This window comes from Diachasma alloeum, unplaced genomic scaffold (genome assembly GCF_001412515.2).
Source record: "Diachasma alloeum isolate Michigan unplaced genomic scaffold, Dall2.0 Dall_scaffold_00221, whole genome shotgun sequence".
Classification (NCBI taxonomy): Eukaryota; Metazoa; Arthropoda; class Insecta; order Hymenoptera; family Braconidae; genus Diachasma; species Diachasma alloeum.
This window is the reverse complement of record NW_021680386.1, coordinates 18,349-34,465: the sequence shown is the minus strand read 5'-3', so window position 1 is coordinate 34,465 and position 16,117 is coordinate 18,349. Positions and strand designations below refer to the sequence as shown.

Sequence of the window (16,117 nt, the reverse complement as noted above, 5' to 3'; positions counted from 1 at the left end):
GAATTTAATTCTCCATTGAACAGTCTTTGTTTCATCCCTTAATATTAATTAGTCGGCGAATAAATCAACTGAAAAACATAAAGTAAACATTGAGTACAAGGAGGATAAAAATCCCCCTCCGAACCGGTCCCTGTCACAGCGGGACTGCTACTGCCGAGTTTACTCACGCACCCGACTCACATTTACCGACAATTCGACCGGGACGCCGCCTTTCCCGTGGGGTACCAACTAACATTTTTGGAGTAAATCAAACGGATGGGTCTAAACTAGGTACATCCGCAAATAATGGTACAGGAAGTGGCGGCCATTTTTCTCAGCAGTTTCGGGGGTAGGGCCATCTAGAATCACTGTAGGGAACTGAAAAAGAGAATTTCTTTACCTGTTGTGAAAATTACCGATCGGAGAAGGGAATGCGAGTGTCCTCTATCATAATTTTATTGTAACGGAAAATTTGGATGTTTTATAGATGGCGATAGTAATCCACAAACCATCTTTCAACGTTCTGTCAAGGGNAGGCCTCTACTCAGGAGGGCGATTCAGATAATCGCGTGACGGAGGCGGGGAGCGTGAGGGGGTATGACGGCGAAAGGGGAGAGTGTTTTCGGAGCGGAGCGTTGTTTTGAGATGGTGAAGGCGAGATGGCGTTAGCCGTCAATTTTATAATGCAAGAGCAGAGGAGGTTAATTATTAACGAGATATAAAATTCGTAATAAGCAGTAGTTGAGATTCACTTGAGAATAATAAAATTAGTATTTGGGATTTTTCGAGTGATTTATTGTAATCTCCGCGAGATTTTGATGGCCTGGGACTAACTGAATTGGTTATGTGTTTTGTGCTCCAAAGTGCTAATTAATCGTTGAATTGGATTGAAATTAAGAGGTAAGTTTGTTTTTTATTGAAAATATTCAATTTAACCACGTGTAGAATCTATTTTAATTATGTATTGTGTATCACAGACGGATGGATGAACTCATTGCATTATTTTTGGGGAATGGTCATATTCAAGTCAGAAGAAGAAGGAAAAGAAATCATCGGTTACGTTTGTATCGCAGGAAAATAGGTGATATTGTAAATCCTTTCGATATCCCCGAAGGAGAATTCATCCGACTCTTCAGGTGGGAAATTATCAGATTAAATTCTTCATTTAACTCACGCAGATCAAAATAATGGTCATTCGACCCGGAGAGGTTGGTCAATTACGAAATCATTGGAAATCGAGCGAAGAATGTAAAGCCGGAATTTTCCATTCGAGCTCATTCATACGATTCGGTTTGACCCTCATCACCCTCTTATGCAAATGTCCTTTTGAACTCTCAGGCTTCCCTAATGTTACCTATATGACTCACCTCACAGCATAGCACATTACTTCGAGCATTTCACTCTAAAGGACTTCTGATTCAGGAATCCAGGGAAGTAGGCAGCAAGCAGTTTGAATACTGCTTAAACTTCTATGACCCGGGTGATTTTTCAAAAGTGACATTTGTAGATTCAAATTTCGTGCAGCATAACAAAAATTGAAGGGCATAAAATACCAATAAACCACAATTTTCTTTAGATTTCTTTGATCATTCATTCTGTACAGCTACATGCCGGCGTTTGAAACATTACAACTATATTTTTCTCATTTTTCAAGTATAAAAGATGAGTACTAAAGTCATCAACATGATGGAAACAACCCCCTAGGACTTTCAAATTTCACTGCAGTCTCCCCTTAATAATATCACAGTAGAGAAAGGTGGGGCAATATCGAACGTTTTGGTACCAAGGTTTTTCACAGACTCAGAATCCCAATGTTCATATTCATAAACAAACATATCGAGAATTAAAGTAGATCACAAACGTTCCATTTTGCCCCACTCTCTCGTATGTCCTAACGGATGTGAACTCATAACCCGAGACCTCCGAACTCATTCTCGGACGCGCACAAAACTCATATGATTGCCGCCCTCGCATTCGGCTCGTGCTGCAAACTCATGCTCGCCAGAAACGTTAATTTCAACATTTGGAATTGTTAGATTCACAAAAGACGGTGCATTGTTCCTTATTGAGGAGTTGACTGTGGTTTTACCACAAGCTACCAGACGTGATGCGATTCCCATTCACTTCCAAGTCCTTGCTGCTTTGGACTTTTTTTCTGGAGGATCTTATCAGCGGAAAGTTGGAGGATTCTTAGCATGCATGAGTCAGACTTCTGTCAGTCGCTGTCTGCATAGAGTCGTTGAGGCTTTGAATCAAATCATGCCTCAATGGATTCATTTTCCGAAGACGCATCAAGAAATCGAACGGATCCAAGCAGGGTTGGTGATGAATAATTTGATAACAAACAACTCAAACATCGAAATATGAATCAACTCAAACTCGAATGGAACAATAACAAAGAGAGAAAAAAACTCAAACTCAAGGAATTTCTGGAAATTCCTGGGAATTCATGGAATTTCTAAAAAATTCGACTGCTACAGTTACGAGGTATCATCAAAAAATGAAAGTAATATCGGGGCTGTAAATAACCAGAAAAAAATAGCCTTTTGCACCATTAACTGGAATAGTTCATGAGATATCATCAATGAATGCAATTGATGTAGAATGAATCTTCTATTCGCCCTGAGGGCTGTAAATAACCAGAAGAATGGCCTTTTAAGCTATTCTCTCAGTCTATATAGAACAGAAGTTTGCTCCGAAATTCACTGGCGCTGAATTTCAGGCGCTAACTGCAATAGTTTACGATATATAATCGAAAAAACTCAATTGATGTAGAATTAAACTTCTGTGCGTTCTAGGGGCGATAAATGATGAGAAACATGGCCTTTTCATTCATTCTATCATCTTATATAGGACTGAAAGTCCTTCAGGAATCCAATGGCGTTGGTACTGCAGTAAGAGTTGATGTGGACATGTTTGGGTGGCGAAATTCAAATGGGCTATATTCTTGATAATATATAATAGATCAGTCGTTTCCGAGACTTGTACATGTCAAGTCTTGCTGCTGTATAAAGGCCACAGCCGATTCGAATCTTTGTTTCTATTAAATTTCATTTGGGGCAGATTTTGGGGTAAATGGGGGTTCCCTGGAGTAATAGGTTTGATTGATGGAACGCATGTGTCAATTGTGAAGCCAGCGGGAGTTAGAGAGGCTCATTTCGTTAACAGGAAGCATAATCATTCACTGAACGTTCAAACTGTAAGTATCACTAGTTTGAATAACAATTCAACTACACAATCGAAATTTTTTCGGTTTGTGATCATCAACTTCGCATTCTCTCCCTCAATGCTAGCCACGGAGGAAGAGCCCATGACTCTCGAGTTTTTGCTTCATCTAGATTATCTGTCCATCTGCGGGAACAGTATGATGCTGGACGACGAGACTGTTGGTTGCTGGGTAGCACTCAATTGCGATTGAAATCTGCTTCATTCTCTTCATTTTTCTTTTGTTCTTTAAGGTGATTCCGGTTATCCGTTGTTGCCGTATTTACTCACTCCACAATTGAATCAACCTATAGGAAGTCCAGAATACAGATATACAATGTGTCACGCTAGAACAAGGTCGACTGTGGAACGATGCTTCGCAGCTTTGAAAGGTCTTTGGAGATGTCTGCACAAAGACCGAACGTTACACTACACCCCAGAGTTTTCAGGTGTTTTGTAGCGATTCCACTGTCTCTTTTAGATCTGGAGATACGTGATATTTGACCAACACTGACCTTGCACCAAAATGATCATAACACTCCATCATTTTTAGCTCTTATTTGTAACGCTTGCGCGGTGCTACACAATATGGCTATCCAGTGGAACATGCCTGTAGCTTATTTCGCTGATGCGCAAATAGATGATGAGGATGGAGCGGAAGAGGATCATAATCGTGGGGAAGTCGAGTTGCCTCCAGACATTCCCTATCGAGTTGGAGCACAAGTTCGCGATGAGTTAATTGCAGAATTCTTCACTCGCTAAGCGACAATTACTTGAGTACTCGATTTACAATGGAGTGAAATACTCCCTCTCTCTCACGCATGAAAACAAGCAGGGATTCGAGCCTTTTTGGCAGAAGCCTTTCGACCGTTACTTTGTGCGTTATTACCAGGATCCGGTACTTTTTGTGATTACGATTGTTATCAACAATCATGAAATTGTTATTAACAATTGTCATCACACCAAGTAATATCTTATTGATCATATTATATTATTTAATCTTATCAAATTTCAACTCGCTATCCCGATTTTTTTCTCGAGTGATCGTGCGCACAAGCTTTTTGATGAAAAGACATAAATCTCTCAAAAAACAGAAATATCTCCGAAATTCATTCGGACCGATTCATATATTTCGATTGATCCGGATTGAGTCATTTCAGTAGCGGAGAAGTGAAACGGTTCAACTTGAATTTCATTATTATTTTAAAATCTTTTCAGTTGCATCGCAGACCCCTTAGCGCACAATGAGACGACGGCCCCGTCGCACAATGGCCGAGTGGACATCACCCCTCAGCCTCCCACCCGCCTGCCTTCCCCCATCACCCAAAACCACCAGGTCCAGACTCCGTGTCTGGGACCAACCCTAGTCCCCCCCGCCCTCCACCCCCTACAAAGATTACCAAGCCTACACCCTCTCCGAGAGTTCCCCAGACAGTGGTTCAGAGGCTCCATTCTCTCTCCCAGGTCACCACGAGCCCCAGCACGTCCACTCCCCCAGCAAAAGTCCACAACAGTCCAGGACATTCTCCCGAGAATGGAATTAACTACCCAACATCGAATCTCGTCCCCCGTCCCCTAGAACCCTGGGGTTCTCAGCAGGTCCTCTCTTGCTGACTCACTCCGTCCGGACGCCCCTGCACAGCTGTTCCAGCAGTTGTATTGTCCTCGAGAATGAAGAGGTCAACGGTGATAACTCCTACATCGACTCGAGTTATCAGAGCATCAAGTTCCATCCGTTTCAACAGACAACCTGGCAGGCACTGTGATCATAATTTGAAGGAATGACCCACACCCCGGAAGTAGAAGAGTAGATGCTGATGAATGAAGGATTAAACTTCAATAATTAGAAATTGTTGAGATGGTAGTTTTCAGTAGCAAAGCGGTTAAACAATTCAAGTTGAATGTGCTTCTTTGTTTGAATTCCCAAATTTCACCGTAAAAAAACCTATACGATTCCCTCTAGGATCGCCCTGTAAGAAAGTTCCATAGAACTTTCTATAGAACATTCTTATACCTTTTTTGTCATGCGTAAGCTCTAGCTCCCTCTTATTCTCCGAATTTCTCTCTTTAATTATTGAAATCTCGCGACTCAATTCACTCTGTTGATTCATTGTTCTTTTGTTTTCAATCTTCATACACAAAAAGTTTTCAATCTTCATACACGAATTGAAATCTCTCACCATGTCCAGAATTACGTACCGTTGTAAACGGGCAATGCTCGATTATATGAAAAAGAATAAGGATTTCGCTTTTGGACGCTTGAAAGACTCTGGCTTTAATTCGAAGGCAAAAATGGTGAGTTGAAAAATCGAATTTCGAACTGAAAATTACCATTGAAGCCCGAGCAGCTCCTTTTTTGCGTATTTCATTTTATTTCTATATTTTATTCACCTAATCCGAGGGCTCCCAAAACCGCCTAAATTATCTGCCTGGAAAGAATAGTTGAAAAAAAACTAATTTAATAATTCCAAATAATTTTCTTAATTTGAAAATCATGTTAGTTTTCAAATATTGATTTAGAATGTTTTGCGAAATCTCTTAAATTGATGGAATAAGGGAAAATATCAAATAAAATTTTTCAAAGAAATTAAAATTACAAGAAAAAAGGTTTTCTGACTTTTTCTAACATTCTCACGATTAAAAAATATTGTTGCGAATATCTCGAGAATAAGAAATTGTCTGGATAATTTTTTTAGAAATATTGTTAATTATTAATCAATTCATTATTGAAGCCGAAATTAATCTGGAAATTTTATTTCCAATCCAACAGAAGCGTCACAAAGAGGAGTTTGCTAACACAGTGAATGCTGCAAGCAATGGAACAATGAACAAAGATGGAGATCAAGCAATGAGGGTAAATAATTGAATTTTCTTTTTCTCAAATTATAAATCGGTAGCGAAATAGTGAAGGGTAGCAAGTTGATTCTTCATATCTCATTAAACATTGAATTATCTCGATAATGAGTGATTTTAGGGGAAAACATCAGAATATCTTTTTTGTAGATGGGAAAATTCCCCACAAAAAATATATTCTGATTTTTCCTCCTGAAATCATTCATTAGCGAGATAATTCAATGTTTATTGAGATATGAAAGTCGACTTTTTACCCTTTACCACTTCGGTACTGAAATGAAGAAATAAATGAATCACATGTCATTCGAAAATTTTTCGATAGTCTTGGACTGATTGGAAAAAAGGTGTCTTAATCAGGGCAGCAAGATTGAGAAGTCACGCTAAGGGCACAGGTGGTGGTGATCCCCTCGACGACGATTTGGATACTCTGGAGAAAGAATTACTGGACTTCTTAGGACCAGAGTCCTATAGTATACCCAATATTGAGGAAGGTGGCTTCCCATCACGACATTCTTCTTCAACTCGAGGAAATGAGCCTCCCCAGAAGAAGTTTCGAACTGGGAATAACCGCACCGTGAGGACTGTCAACTGCACATCTGGTGGTTATAACCCTGTTACATCGTTCGCCCACTCAACACACGTACCAAACAAAAATGGTCCAACGAGATCTTTAAATAATTTGAAAAATTATAATATTCAGCCACCTGTGGAGAGGTATGAGCGAAGCTCGTTCGACGGTCCTGGAATGAATTGGCTCAGTCGAAGTGGAAAAGACAATGGAAATTATAAGTATAAGCTGCACACGTCTGCAACATTTCACGTCATTTCTGATGAAGAGGAAAATCCATCCTACATGCACAGCTCCGGCGAAGAGAAGACTTATAAAGAATCAGACCATCGCCATGCAGACCATCGCCATGCAGACAATCACCATGCAGACCATCACCGTGGAGACACGTACGTGGACTTAGAACAACTCGATGAGGAGCTGGATCAGGAGTTCCCTGATGTTTCCGTGAGTACACGTATGGAAAAAATTCAATAGAAAAACCAATCGAAATTCCATCGAATTTCTATTGGAACTTTTTTGGATTTGTATTGGAATTATGGAATAACTCTATTGCAATTCTATTAGAATTGTATTGCAGAATTTTATTAGAATCGTATTGGAGAATTCTATTTATTTTTTGCGCCACTTTTATAGAAGATATCTTATAGAAAAATCAATCGATTACCATTTTTCCATTAAATTCTAGGGCTTAAATTTTCTAAGTTCTTAAAGTTCAATTGAAAAATCTACATACAAATCCGGACAGTTCAGATAACTTTCTACGATGACTTAAAGAGAGAAAATTAGAGCCCTTAAAAATTAGAGCAACTCACTACATTCAATTCTATATTTTTTTAAAATTCTGTTTTGATATCTGTTTTTATAAATCCTGTTTGTTTTTTGCGTCATTTCTATAGAAGATATTTTATAGAAAACTCAATCAATTTTTTTATATAAAAGAATTCTTAGGCATTAATTTTTTTTCATGGCTTTTGTTATGAGAAACAAACGAAAATACAGCGGAAAAATCTTGAAAAATGCAAGCCCAAGAATTCGTAGAAAAATGAGAATCTTTCAACTTTTCTATAAAATATTTTCTATAGAAGTATAATAAAGAAATATAATTCTAATAAAAATATAATAGAATTTCTATTCATTTTTCTATTCAATTTTTTCATACGTATGAGGGCATTGAATGTAGTGACTCTAATTTTCAAGCGTTCTAATTTTCTGCCTGAATAAATCATTTTAAAAAGTTCTCCAGTCTCCGGATTTGTATATGAATTCTTTAATTTAATTTCATTGTAACAATTCTTCAACAGGCGGAGATTGGCAATTACTTTCCTGAGCACTACGACAATGATGTCACAGAAACATGGCCAAATGACACAGGTGATGCAGGTGATGCAGGTGATGGTCCATGTATCTGCGTATTTTCTTCTCATACTTCTCATCAATGAATTTTGTTCGATTTTCATCAATCGAAAATGGTGATAATATCGATATTTTCATACCTCTCGTCCGCTAGGGAAATGTCCCTATTCTCTTTGTCTAAATTATGTCTATATTCTTCAAGTCTTAATCACAAAATTAATTTGACTCCTCTGATTTGACCTTGCGAAAATTTAATTCCAGGACAAAAATCCGATGAGACTAAAACTAAAACGACAACTGCCTGTGATCCAGCCAAAACTGCTGTGGAACTGCTGGAAAATAAAATGGAATTTAAGAAAGAGGAGTCAGAGGCTACTGTGAAATACAGAGAACAAAAAATAAAGCTGGAGATGCAAATTTTCGATTTTGAGAAAGAGAAATTCAGAGTTGAGGGGCAGAGACATGAGGAGCTTGTTTCTTCAATCAAACAGGTCAACGACACGCTCGTCGCATTGCTACAGAAATTACCATAATGGCGTTTAGTGAGTAATTTTAAGAATTTCAGAGTCATCTCACAAATTCCAATGATTATTGATAATTTTCATGGGCTGAAAATAGAATCTTAACGTCCATTACAGTCGAAATTTTTTCAATTCATTACTGAAGTGGTAAAGGGTAACATGTTGATTTTAATTAAATAGAACTAGGGGAGCGTGGGGCAAAATGAAACAGTAGGAAAATCTAGTAATCTGACGGAGATAGAACGATTTCATACAGACCTTCTTTGTAGCTTGTAAAATTCTCTACAAAAAAGGTCTTTATGAAAATCGTCTTATCTCCCTCAGATTACTAGATTTTCCTACTGTTTCATTTTGCCTCGTGTTTCATTCTGCCCCACCGTCCCTTACAATTTCTCTTTGCGGCCAAAGTAAATCGTTTCTTTTTCAACATTTGTAATGAAGAACAATTGAAAAAAAATTCATTACTTCGAATGAATACTGTATGAATCAAATCAAATCTATTGCCACACTTCTTGTGATTTTTTATCCCCTTGTAAATGCACTGAAATTCCACGGATTTTCGTAATTGAAGATGCACATTTTCGAAAAAAAATCAAATAATAAAGGAAATTTCACTACGAAATTACATAAAATTAAAATAGAATGAGTTATGATATTGTATTGATAATGATGTACTGGCGATAATCGTAATGCTAATGAATTGATGGAAATAAAGTTTCAAGGATTAATTAAGTATGTTTTATTTTTCAAGTAATAGTCGATAGATTCACCATTGATAATAACCTTAATAATCTATTTGTTTGAATCTTAATTTTCTTCTAACAATAATGGTATTAGTAGAAACAATTTTATTCTGACAAGAATGGTATAAGTAGAAAAAAAGGAAAACTACTTTGATCGTTTAACAATTGGGGTAATTGATAGAATAACAACACTTGTAAAGGATGCGAAGAGGGAAATGAAGATGAAAGTTTCAATTTTTGAAATTTTCCATTGAAAATTGGAAGCCTTGATTTTTATTCATGCTCGAGATCTTGAAGACGTTTGAATTCGAAATAATCCGACACCAAGTTCATCAGTTCGATCAGCCGCTCACGCTCCCTGTTGAGTACTAAAGTAATGCGCAACTCCACTGTCTCACGGTAGAGTTCAATCAATGATGGTTGACGAGCTTCAGGACCTTCTTCAGCCCTAGGGACTCCTTCAGCCACAGGACCTAGTTCAGCCCTAGCTGCAGCTGTAGCCTGAGCATGATTTGCACCAGCCCGACCTCTGCTGAATGGACGACTCGCTTTACCCCGTGTGTGACTTGCTCCAGCCTTGGGGGTTGACGAGTCTAATGCTGGGTGAATTGGTCTGACTTTGGGGATTGAGGCAATTGTCCTAGATGCTGGGGGACGAGCTGGTAATCTTGAGGGGTGAGCTGAAGATGTTGAGGGTTGAGCTCTCGATGCGACTGAGGGACTAGCTGCAGATGTTGATGGTTGACGAGCTTCAGAACTCTCTTTAGCCCGAAGACCTGTTGCGGCTGTACCAGTAGGCGACTGTATCAGTGGGCGACTCACTTTTTCCAGTGTGTGATTTGTTCCAGCCTTGGGGGTTGACGAGTCTAATGCTGGGTGGATTGGTTTGACTTTGGAGATTGAGGCAGTTGTCCTAGATGCTGGGGGACGAGCTGGTAATCTTGAGGGGTGAGCTGAAGATGTTGAGGGTTGAGCACTCCATGCAACTGAGTTACGAGGTGAAGATGTTAGAGAAGTCACCGGACCGATCCATCTACGTTTCTTTCCCTTATTCCCCAATTGAACATTTCCTTCGTTCTTTCGCTTCATCATTTTCCCACGCCTCAGGTCAACTAAAATCAGAAACAAGAGAGCTCATGAAAATAAAACCACCTCGATTCTGAAGGACTCTTCAACAGCTATCTAAATGAAATAACTTACCTGACTCATCACTGTCACTGTCACTGCTGCTGGTTATAACAATGATCCCAAGTTGAGTCATCCCTCCAGAGGTTTGAGGATCGTTTGTCCCATCATTCTGTTTTGGAGTTTCACACTCTGTCTCGGCCTCCTGAATCTCTCGACAGAGTTTCAGGAAACGAGGACTCTGTACTATGGTCTTATCTAAAAACAATTGCCATATTAATTCGATTACTATCGATATTTCCAGCGTGCTTCCATAGGAGTATGACAAACTTACCAGTCCCATTGTACAAGTAGTAAATCTCTCGTCCAGATTCATTGTGGTCGATCAAGACTCTGCCTTCAGTGTCTAGGACGACTTTGAAATTATCCATTGCACTTTTATTAACAAAACCGATGGAAATAATGAAATACTCGCAACTGGATTCGATGGAGTCGATGTATGGAAAAAACGAAGATCGCAATGGAGGCGATGAAACAATTGCAAGTAATGAGCGGTTCAACACAGGAACATACGCAAGCCGCTATGGCCGTTCCATGGCCTCCCCGTGGCTTTTCATGTTGATTTAGGTTCACGGCCACTAATCTTGGGGTTTAATGACCACCATGCAGGGCCAAAGGGGAGGTACCAAGGGTCAGAGTTGGGAGGTCAACCGAAGAATATCAACTAAGCAGCAGGGTCTCATTGTTAGAGAAGCTATTGCCACTGAAAAATTTGAGAAGCAACAGAAGCTCCAGGCTAAGAGGAAATTACGTCTCAAGCACCAGGAGTTACTCGGTTCTGTCCTGCTCCCTCTCCTTTCCAATAAAAAAGAAATATCAAAATGAAAAAATTTGCTACACTTCGTTCATAATAAGGAGACATATACATAATGTTGAATTCTTTTATTGTATTATTTAAATTAATTTTCAAGATTAATGGAAATTAATTTATCAATATTAATGGAAAACATAGAAAAATGAAATTTACATATCTCTGCAAAATAAAGTTGACTCATAAAAAAAATCGCGCGATTTTGTAATTCCTGATTAAAATTAATTGAGTAAAATTCAAATAATTTCGTTCATTATCAATTATCAATTATTCCGCGTAATTTTCTTGATACAAAGGCATGGAGTTCCGCTAATAACTGCAAGTACATTGGTTGTCAAACTGCGGTATCTCCCAAGCTCGTGATCAGTAGATTGCGTCTCCCAGGCTAGTTAATAATGTTGAAGAAGGAACCCTGAATGTCGTTAGACATCAGATCTCCATTTTAAACCCTTGAGGTTTGAGGATACTTGGATGTTGAGTTTCAAGGAGTATGTCATTTTCCAAAAATGATGCAATGAGTTCATCCATCCGACTGTGATACACAATACATAATTAAAATAGATTCTACACGTGGTTAAATTGAATATTTTCAATAAAAAACAAACTTACCTCTTAATTTCAATCCAATTCAACGATTAATTAGCACTTTGGAGCACAAAACACATAACCAATTCAGTTAGTCCCAGGCCATCAAAATCTCGCGGAGATTACAATAAATCACTCGAAAAATCCCAAATACTAATTTTATTATTCTCAAGCGAATCTCAACTACTGCTTATTACCAATTTTATATCTCGTTAATAATTAACCTCCTCTGCTCTTGCATTATAAAATTGACGGCTAACGCCATCTCGCCTTCACCATCTCAAAACAACGCTCCGCTCCGAAAACATCTCCCCTTCCGCCGACATACCCCCTCACGCTCCGCGCCGCGGTCACGCGATTATCTGAATCGCCCTCCAGGTCTATCCTCTTTGATATCTCCCCTGAATTCACTAATCCACGTCTGTCTTGTTGTTAGCACAATCTCGTTTTGGCAAAGTGTTATTCAAAGAACGGAAAAAATTAGACAATATCAGCAGGACATTATATAAATCGAATGAGTTCAAGGGGGTGATTTTTTACATTTTACAAGGTCTACATGGTTATTGAAAACGGTGCAGGTATCATCATCATCACGAAATTTCCTATTAAGTAAGTAATACCTACAATCACAAAACTTTCTACATGATGGCGTCGTCTTGAGGTTAACTTCGTTCATTCATCTTGCTTCACACATAATTTCAAAAAATATTCCTAGAGAATAAAATTTTTGAAAAGATATAATGAGATATAGGAAAAAATACAGCTTAGAGTTTATAGGTTTTGTGGTGAAAATTTTCAACTTTCAGTTTTATGGGTGAATTCTCAAGAATCAATCCATCGTTGTGGCATTGAAGATAACAATCACATCGGCAAATGAACAAAAACGACTAATTTATTGAATGATGGCATCACTTGAGTTATTACAGCTGAATAATCAGGAAAATACAGAGAAAAATTTATGGAAAAAAACAGCAAATCTGTAATCCAAAAAATTATCTTCATAAGAGTTGATAAAACTTGGTTATATAAACAAAATGATTTGTTAATTCATCTAACATGATGGAAAGGGTTGTATCATCACCATTGAAGAAAATCTTATGTGATTTTCCCAGAAATATAAAATTTTGTTTCGCTTATGGTTCTGGTGTAATGAAGCAAAAAACAGACCCGTCTCGAAATATGTTAGATCTCATCTTCGTTGTCCACAACTCCAAACAATGGCATGCGGAAAATCTGGGGAGAAACCCACACCACTACGTTCAACCACTTCGTTTTCTCGGTTCCAATGCAGTGAAAAAACTTCAAGAAACATGGGCAGCGCAGATTTACTACAACACATTGATAAAATCGAGTGAAGGACGATTAATTAAATATGGAGTCATATCAGAAATATCACTTGTCGCGGATCTTCTCGATTGGAATTTTCTGTACCTGGCCGGGAGGCTTCATAAACCCGTAGAGATTCTGGTTGAACCTGACGAGACATCACAATTACGAGCAGCATTAGTTCAGAACCTCCACTCAGCAGTTCATGCCGCTCTTCTTCTTCTCCCCGAGAATTTTACTGAGATTGACTTCTTCAGAATTATTGCAGGATTATCTTATCAAGGTGATTTTAGAATGATATTTGGAGAAGATAAATCAAAAATAGACAACATAGTCGTGCCCCAGATTCAAAATTTCCGTGAGTTGTATGCCCCAGTGTTGAAGCACTTTGACAATTACATTGAAATACCTCAAGGTGTAGATGCTTCAACTACATGCAATCAGGACACAAGTCCAACTGCTAGAATCCATCACTTAAATCAGTTACCAAGAATTCCGCAGATGCAGTTGGTAAGAATATGGTCAAACGGTCCGAGGTCTAAGGACACTGAAGATTGTCTTCGTGCCATCGCACATGATCCAGATTGCAGCTCAATCCTCTTGCAAGTTCTACAGAATATCGTTTGGAGGTCGAGTGTATCCCAAAGCATTAAGGGCATTTGCACTGCTGGGCTTGTAAAGTCTATTAAGTACAGTGCCGCAAAAATTATGAAAATGCTGAACTCGGGATCACTTGAGAAAGCACAGTTGACTATTCCCACCCAGGATACTACAAAAGTTGGTCAGATTGTACATAGTGCTGTTAATAAAGAAGAAGCACATATTAAGCCCGGGCGAAAATGAAGTGGAATACTAGTTCAAATTTTATTTTCACCTGTGAAATTATGTCGACATTGTACTTTATTCTATGATGAGAATAATAAATAATGTGCTTGCGAGTATCTTCAATTCTGATTCATTGTTTTCTGCATATAATTTTCAACAAATACACTTTTCATCTGAATTTTATTGCGATAAGCCTCATCATGTTAAATTTCTGCATTTTTCATAATCATTTTGTTATTCATTCATGAGCCTCTAAACATTTATTATCACATTCAGTAATAATTATCCTTCAATACTTTATTGTACAGGCAAATTCATTCAATCCAACTAAATCAATATACTTGACTTTTCTGCCCAGTTTATGCAATGACTACCATGGATTCAGACTCGGAAAGCCAAGACAGTGATGAGGGACGTCGTTTCCGCTTCGAGGCAACCCGGAAAGACCCAATGACTCCTTTCCAATCTTACAGAAGAGATATATCACCGCTTAACAATGCTTCAAGACATTGTAGAACAAGATCTAGGGATAGGACGATACACACGAGACGGGAAAACAGAAATATTCCTATCAGTACAAAAGAACGTACAAATGAGCGGAATAATTACGAAGAGCCGCGAAGTTCCAAAGAAAAAAAAAATTTAAGCAGTGATTCTGGAAGAAAAAAGGAAGCGGGGAGTAAGAACCGGGACCTCAAAAAAACATACAAAACTTCAAGGGACGTTCAGGAAAGAAATTCTAGTTGTCGAGACGATCAAATTTTGCAAAGTAGAGACGAAAAACGGAAACGATCGCGTGATCGAAACTGGGAGTACAAAAGTAGTGGCAAGTACAGGAAATATTCGCGAGAGAGAGAACAATTGAGTCAGAGAGCAAAATCTTTTCAACGTCAAAAACCAAGCGGAGAAAAAATCGGAAATCATGATAAAGATAAGTTAAATCAGTTGGAGCACAGAAATATAGAAGACAAACCCGATCGTCAAGATTGTAAAGACTTGAATCTCTCTGATTTCGATATTGTGTCGGATGCTGAAGGAAATTCTGATAACTCTGATGAAATTATTGAGTCAGGAAATGAGAATATTGAAAGACGAGACTGTAATGCAGCGGAAAATGATAAGGTAAAATTGAGAAATTGTGATAAATCATCAGGCTCATATTTAAGTAACCCTGATGGCTTTTCAGATTTCTTATTAGCGTCAACATCAATAAAAACTATTAGCGCTGATAATAGTGATACCCTAATCTCTAAACATGAGAAGACACGGTTTACTAATTCAGATCGAAAGGAAGAACCTGAGATGGCTGTCAATAAACACGTGGATATCGATGAAGAAATGTATGGGCCCGCTCTACCACCCAATGTGAGAACAAAAAGCTATGATAGATTGAAGATAATTGGTCCAAATTTGCCAAATTATTCAAAGAAGGCTACTACTCAAGATGAGAATGATGAAGAGGCCAATAGATTTGGTCCTCCATTGCCAGAACATCTACGCAAATCTGAAAAAGCAACTGATGGCCCTGTTTTATTAGATGCTATTGAAGCTAAGAGAGTTGGGGACGATGAAGAAGATGGGACTATAGGTCCACTCCCTGCTGACCATCCGACATTAAAATATGATTTAGTCCAAAAGCAACTAGAATACAGAGCACAGCTCATAAACAGAGAATTGGCTGAATTTGTAAGTAAGGCAGCAAGTCCATGTCTTATACAATACCTATAAAACTATTTCGTAATTATTATTCTACACATTTTCTTTTATTTTGACAAGGCAAATCTTTGTATTTCAAAATTTAGGACACTCGACTATTTTTAATATTTTGAGTGTCTGCGGGGGAACTGAACAATGAACAATTTTTTTGCACTAATTCTTTGCTTTTACACATATATAATTGATCTTTAACGTATGATAAATTTCGCTCCCATGTTCAGGATTTTTCTCACTTTTTTCATTACTGTTCACCCATCGTTTTTGGAGATTCATGCGTAATGTGAAACTAAACGGCAATTGGAAATCATTTTAGATTACACAAATGAAAAGTTAAGCTAACGTTTGAAGGATAACACAGTCCAACAAAATTTCGACGCGGCTCTCCTAGAGATGAAATTACTCACATTAGACAGATTTAATTCCGCTGATTCTGAATCCGTTGACA

General features: G+C 38.2%; 4 protein-coding genes across 12 annotated transcripts; 3 read left to right on the top strand and 1 right to left on the bottom strand.

Moving 5' to 3' along the window:
* The first annotated feature begins 712 nt into the window (after positions 1-712).
* LOC107037453 lies at positions 713-9,209 on the top strand. Of its 8 annotated transcripts, none has more exons than XM_015256017.1 (7): positions 713-879; positions 957-1,115; positions 4,648-4,940; positions 5,954-6,037; positions 6,359-7,051; positions 7,909-7,996; positions 8,222-9,209. In XM_015256017.1, exons 4-7 carry the CDS (start codon positions 6,008-6,010, stop codon positions 8,491-8,493), a joined length of 1,083 nt encoding a protein of 360 aa, XP_015111503.1. In that variant the 5' UTR covers positions 713-879; positions 957-1,115; positions 4,648-4,940; positions 5,954-6,007; the 3' UTR covers positions 8,494-9,209. The 8 variants fall into 8 exon arrangements, with proteins under 8 accessions (XP_015111503.1, XP_015111502.1, XP_015111501.1 ...); XM_015256016.1 differs by having other exon boundaries at positions 4,402-4,940; XM_015256015.1 differs by lacking the exons at positions 713-879; positions 957-1,115; positions 4,648-4,940 and adding an exon at positions 5,262-5,478 and having other exon boundaries at positions 7,909-7,978.
* A 177-nt stretch (positions 9,210-9,386) lies between these two features.
* LOC107037452 lies at positions 9,387-11,174 on the bottom strand. The gene is made up of 3 exons (XM_015256012.1): positions 10,684-11,174; positions 10,425-10,607; positions 9,387-10,336 (listed from the first exon to the last, which is right to left on the bottom strand). The coding sequence occupies exons 1-3, from the start codon at positions 10,778-10,780 to the stop codon at positions 9,498-9,500; spliced, it is 1,119 nt and encodes a 372-aa protein (XP_015111498.1). The 5' UTR covers positions 10,781-11,174; the 3' UTR covers positions 9,387-9,497.
* Positions 11,175-12,146: 972 nt separating this feature from the next.
* LOC107037450 (phosphatidate cytidylyltransferase, mitochondrial) lies at positions 12,147-15,225 on the top strand. 2 transcript variants are annotated; one of them, XM_015256011.2, is made up of 3 exons: positions 12,147-12,414; positions 14,315-15,078; positions 15,143-15,225. In XM_015256011.2, exons 2-3 carry the CDS (start codon positions 14,323-14,325, stop codon positions 15,152-15,154), a joined length of 768 nt encoding a protein of 255 aa, XP_015111497.1. In that variant the 5' UTR covers positions 12,147-12,414; positions 14,315-14,322; the 3' UTR covers positions 15,155-15,225. The 2 variants fall into 2 exon arrangements, with proteins under 2 accessions (XP_015111497.1, XP_015111496.1); XM_015256010.2 differs by lacking the exons at positions 14,315-15,078; positions 15,143-15,225 and adding an exon at positions 12,612-14,079.
* A 33-nt stretch (positions 15,226-15,258) lies between these two features.
* Positions 15,259-15,684, top strand: LOC107037449 (GPALPP motifs-containing protein 1-like). Its single transcript, XM_015256009.1, has one exon. The coding sequence runs from the start codon at positions 15,259-15,261 to the stop codon at positions 15,682-15,684; it is 426 nt and encodes a 141-aa protein (XP_015111495.1).
* Positions 15,685-16,117: the final 433 nt, after the last annotated feature.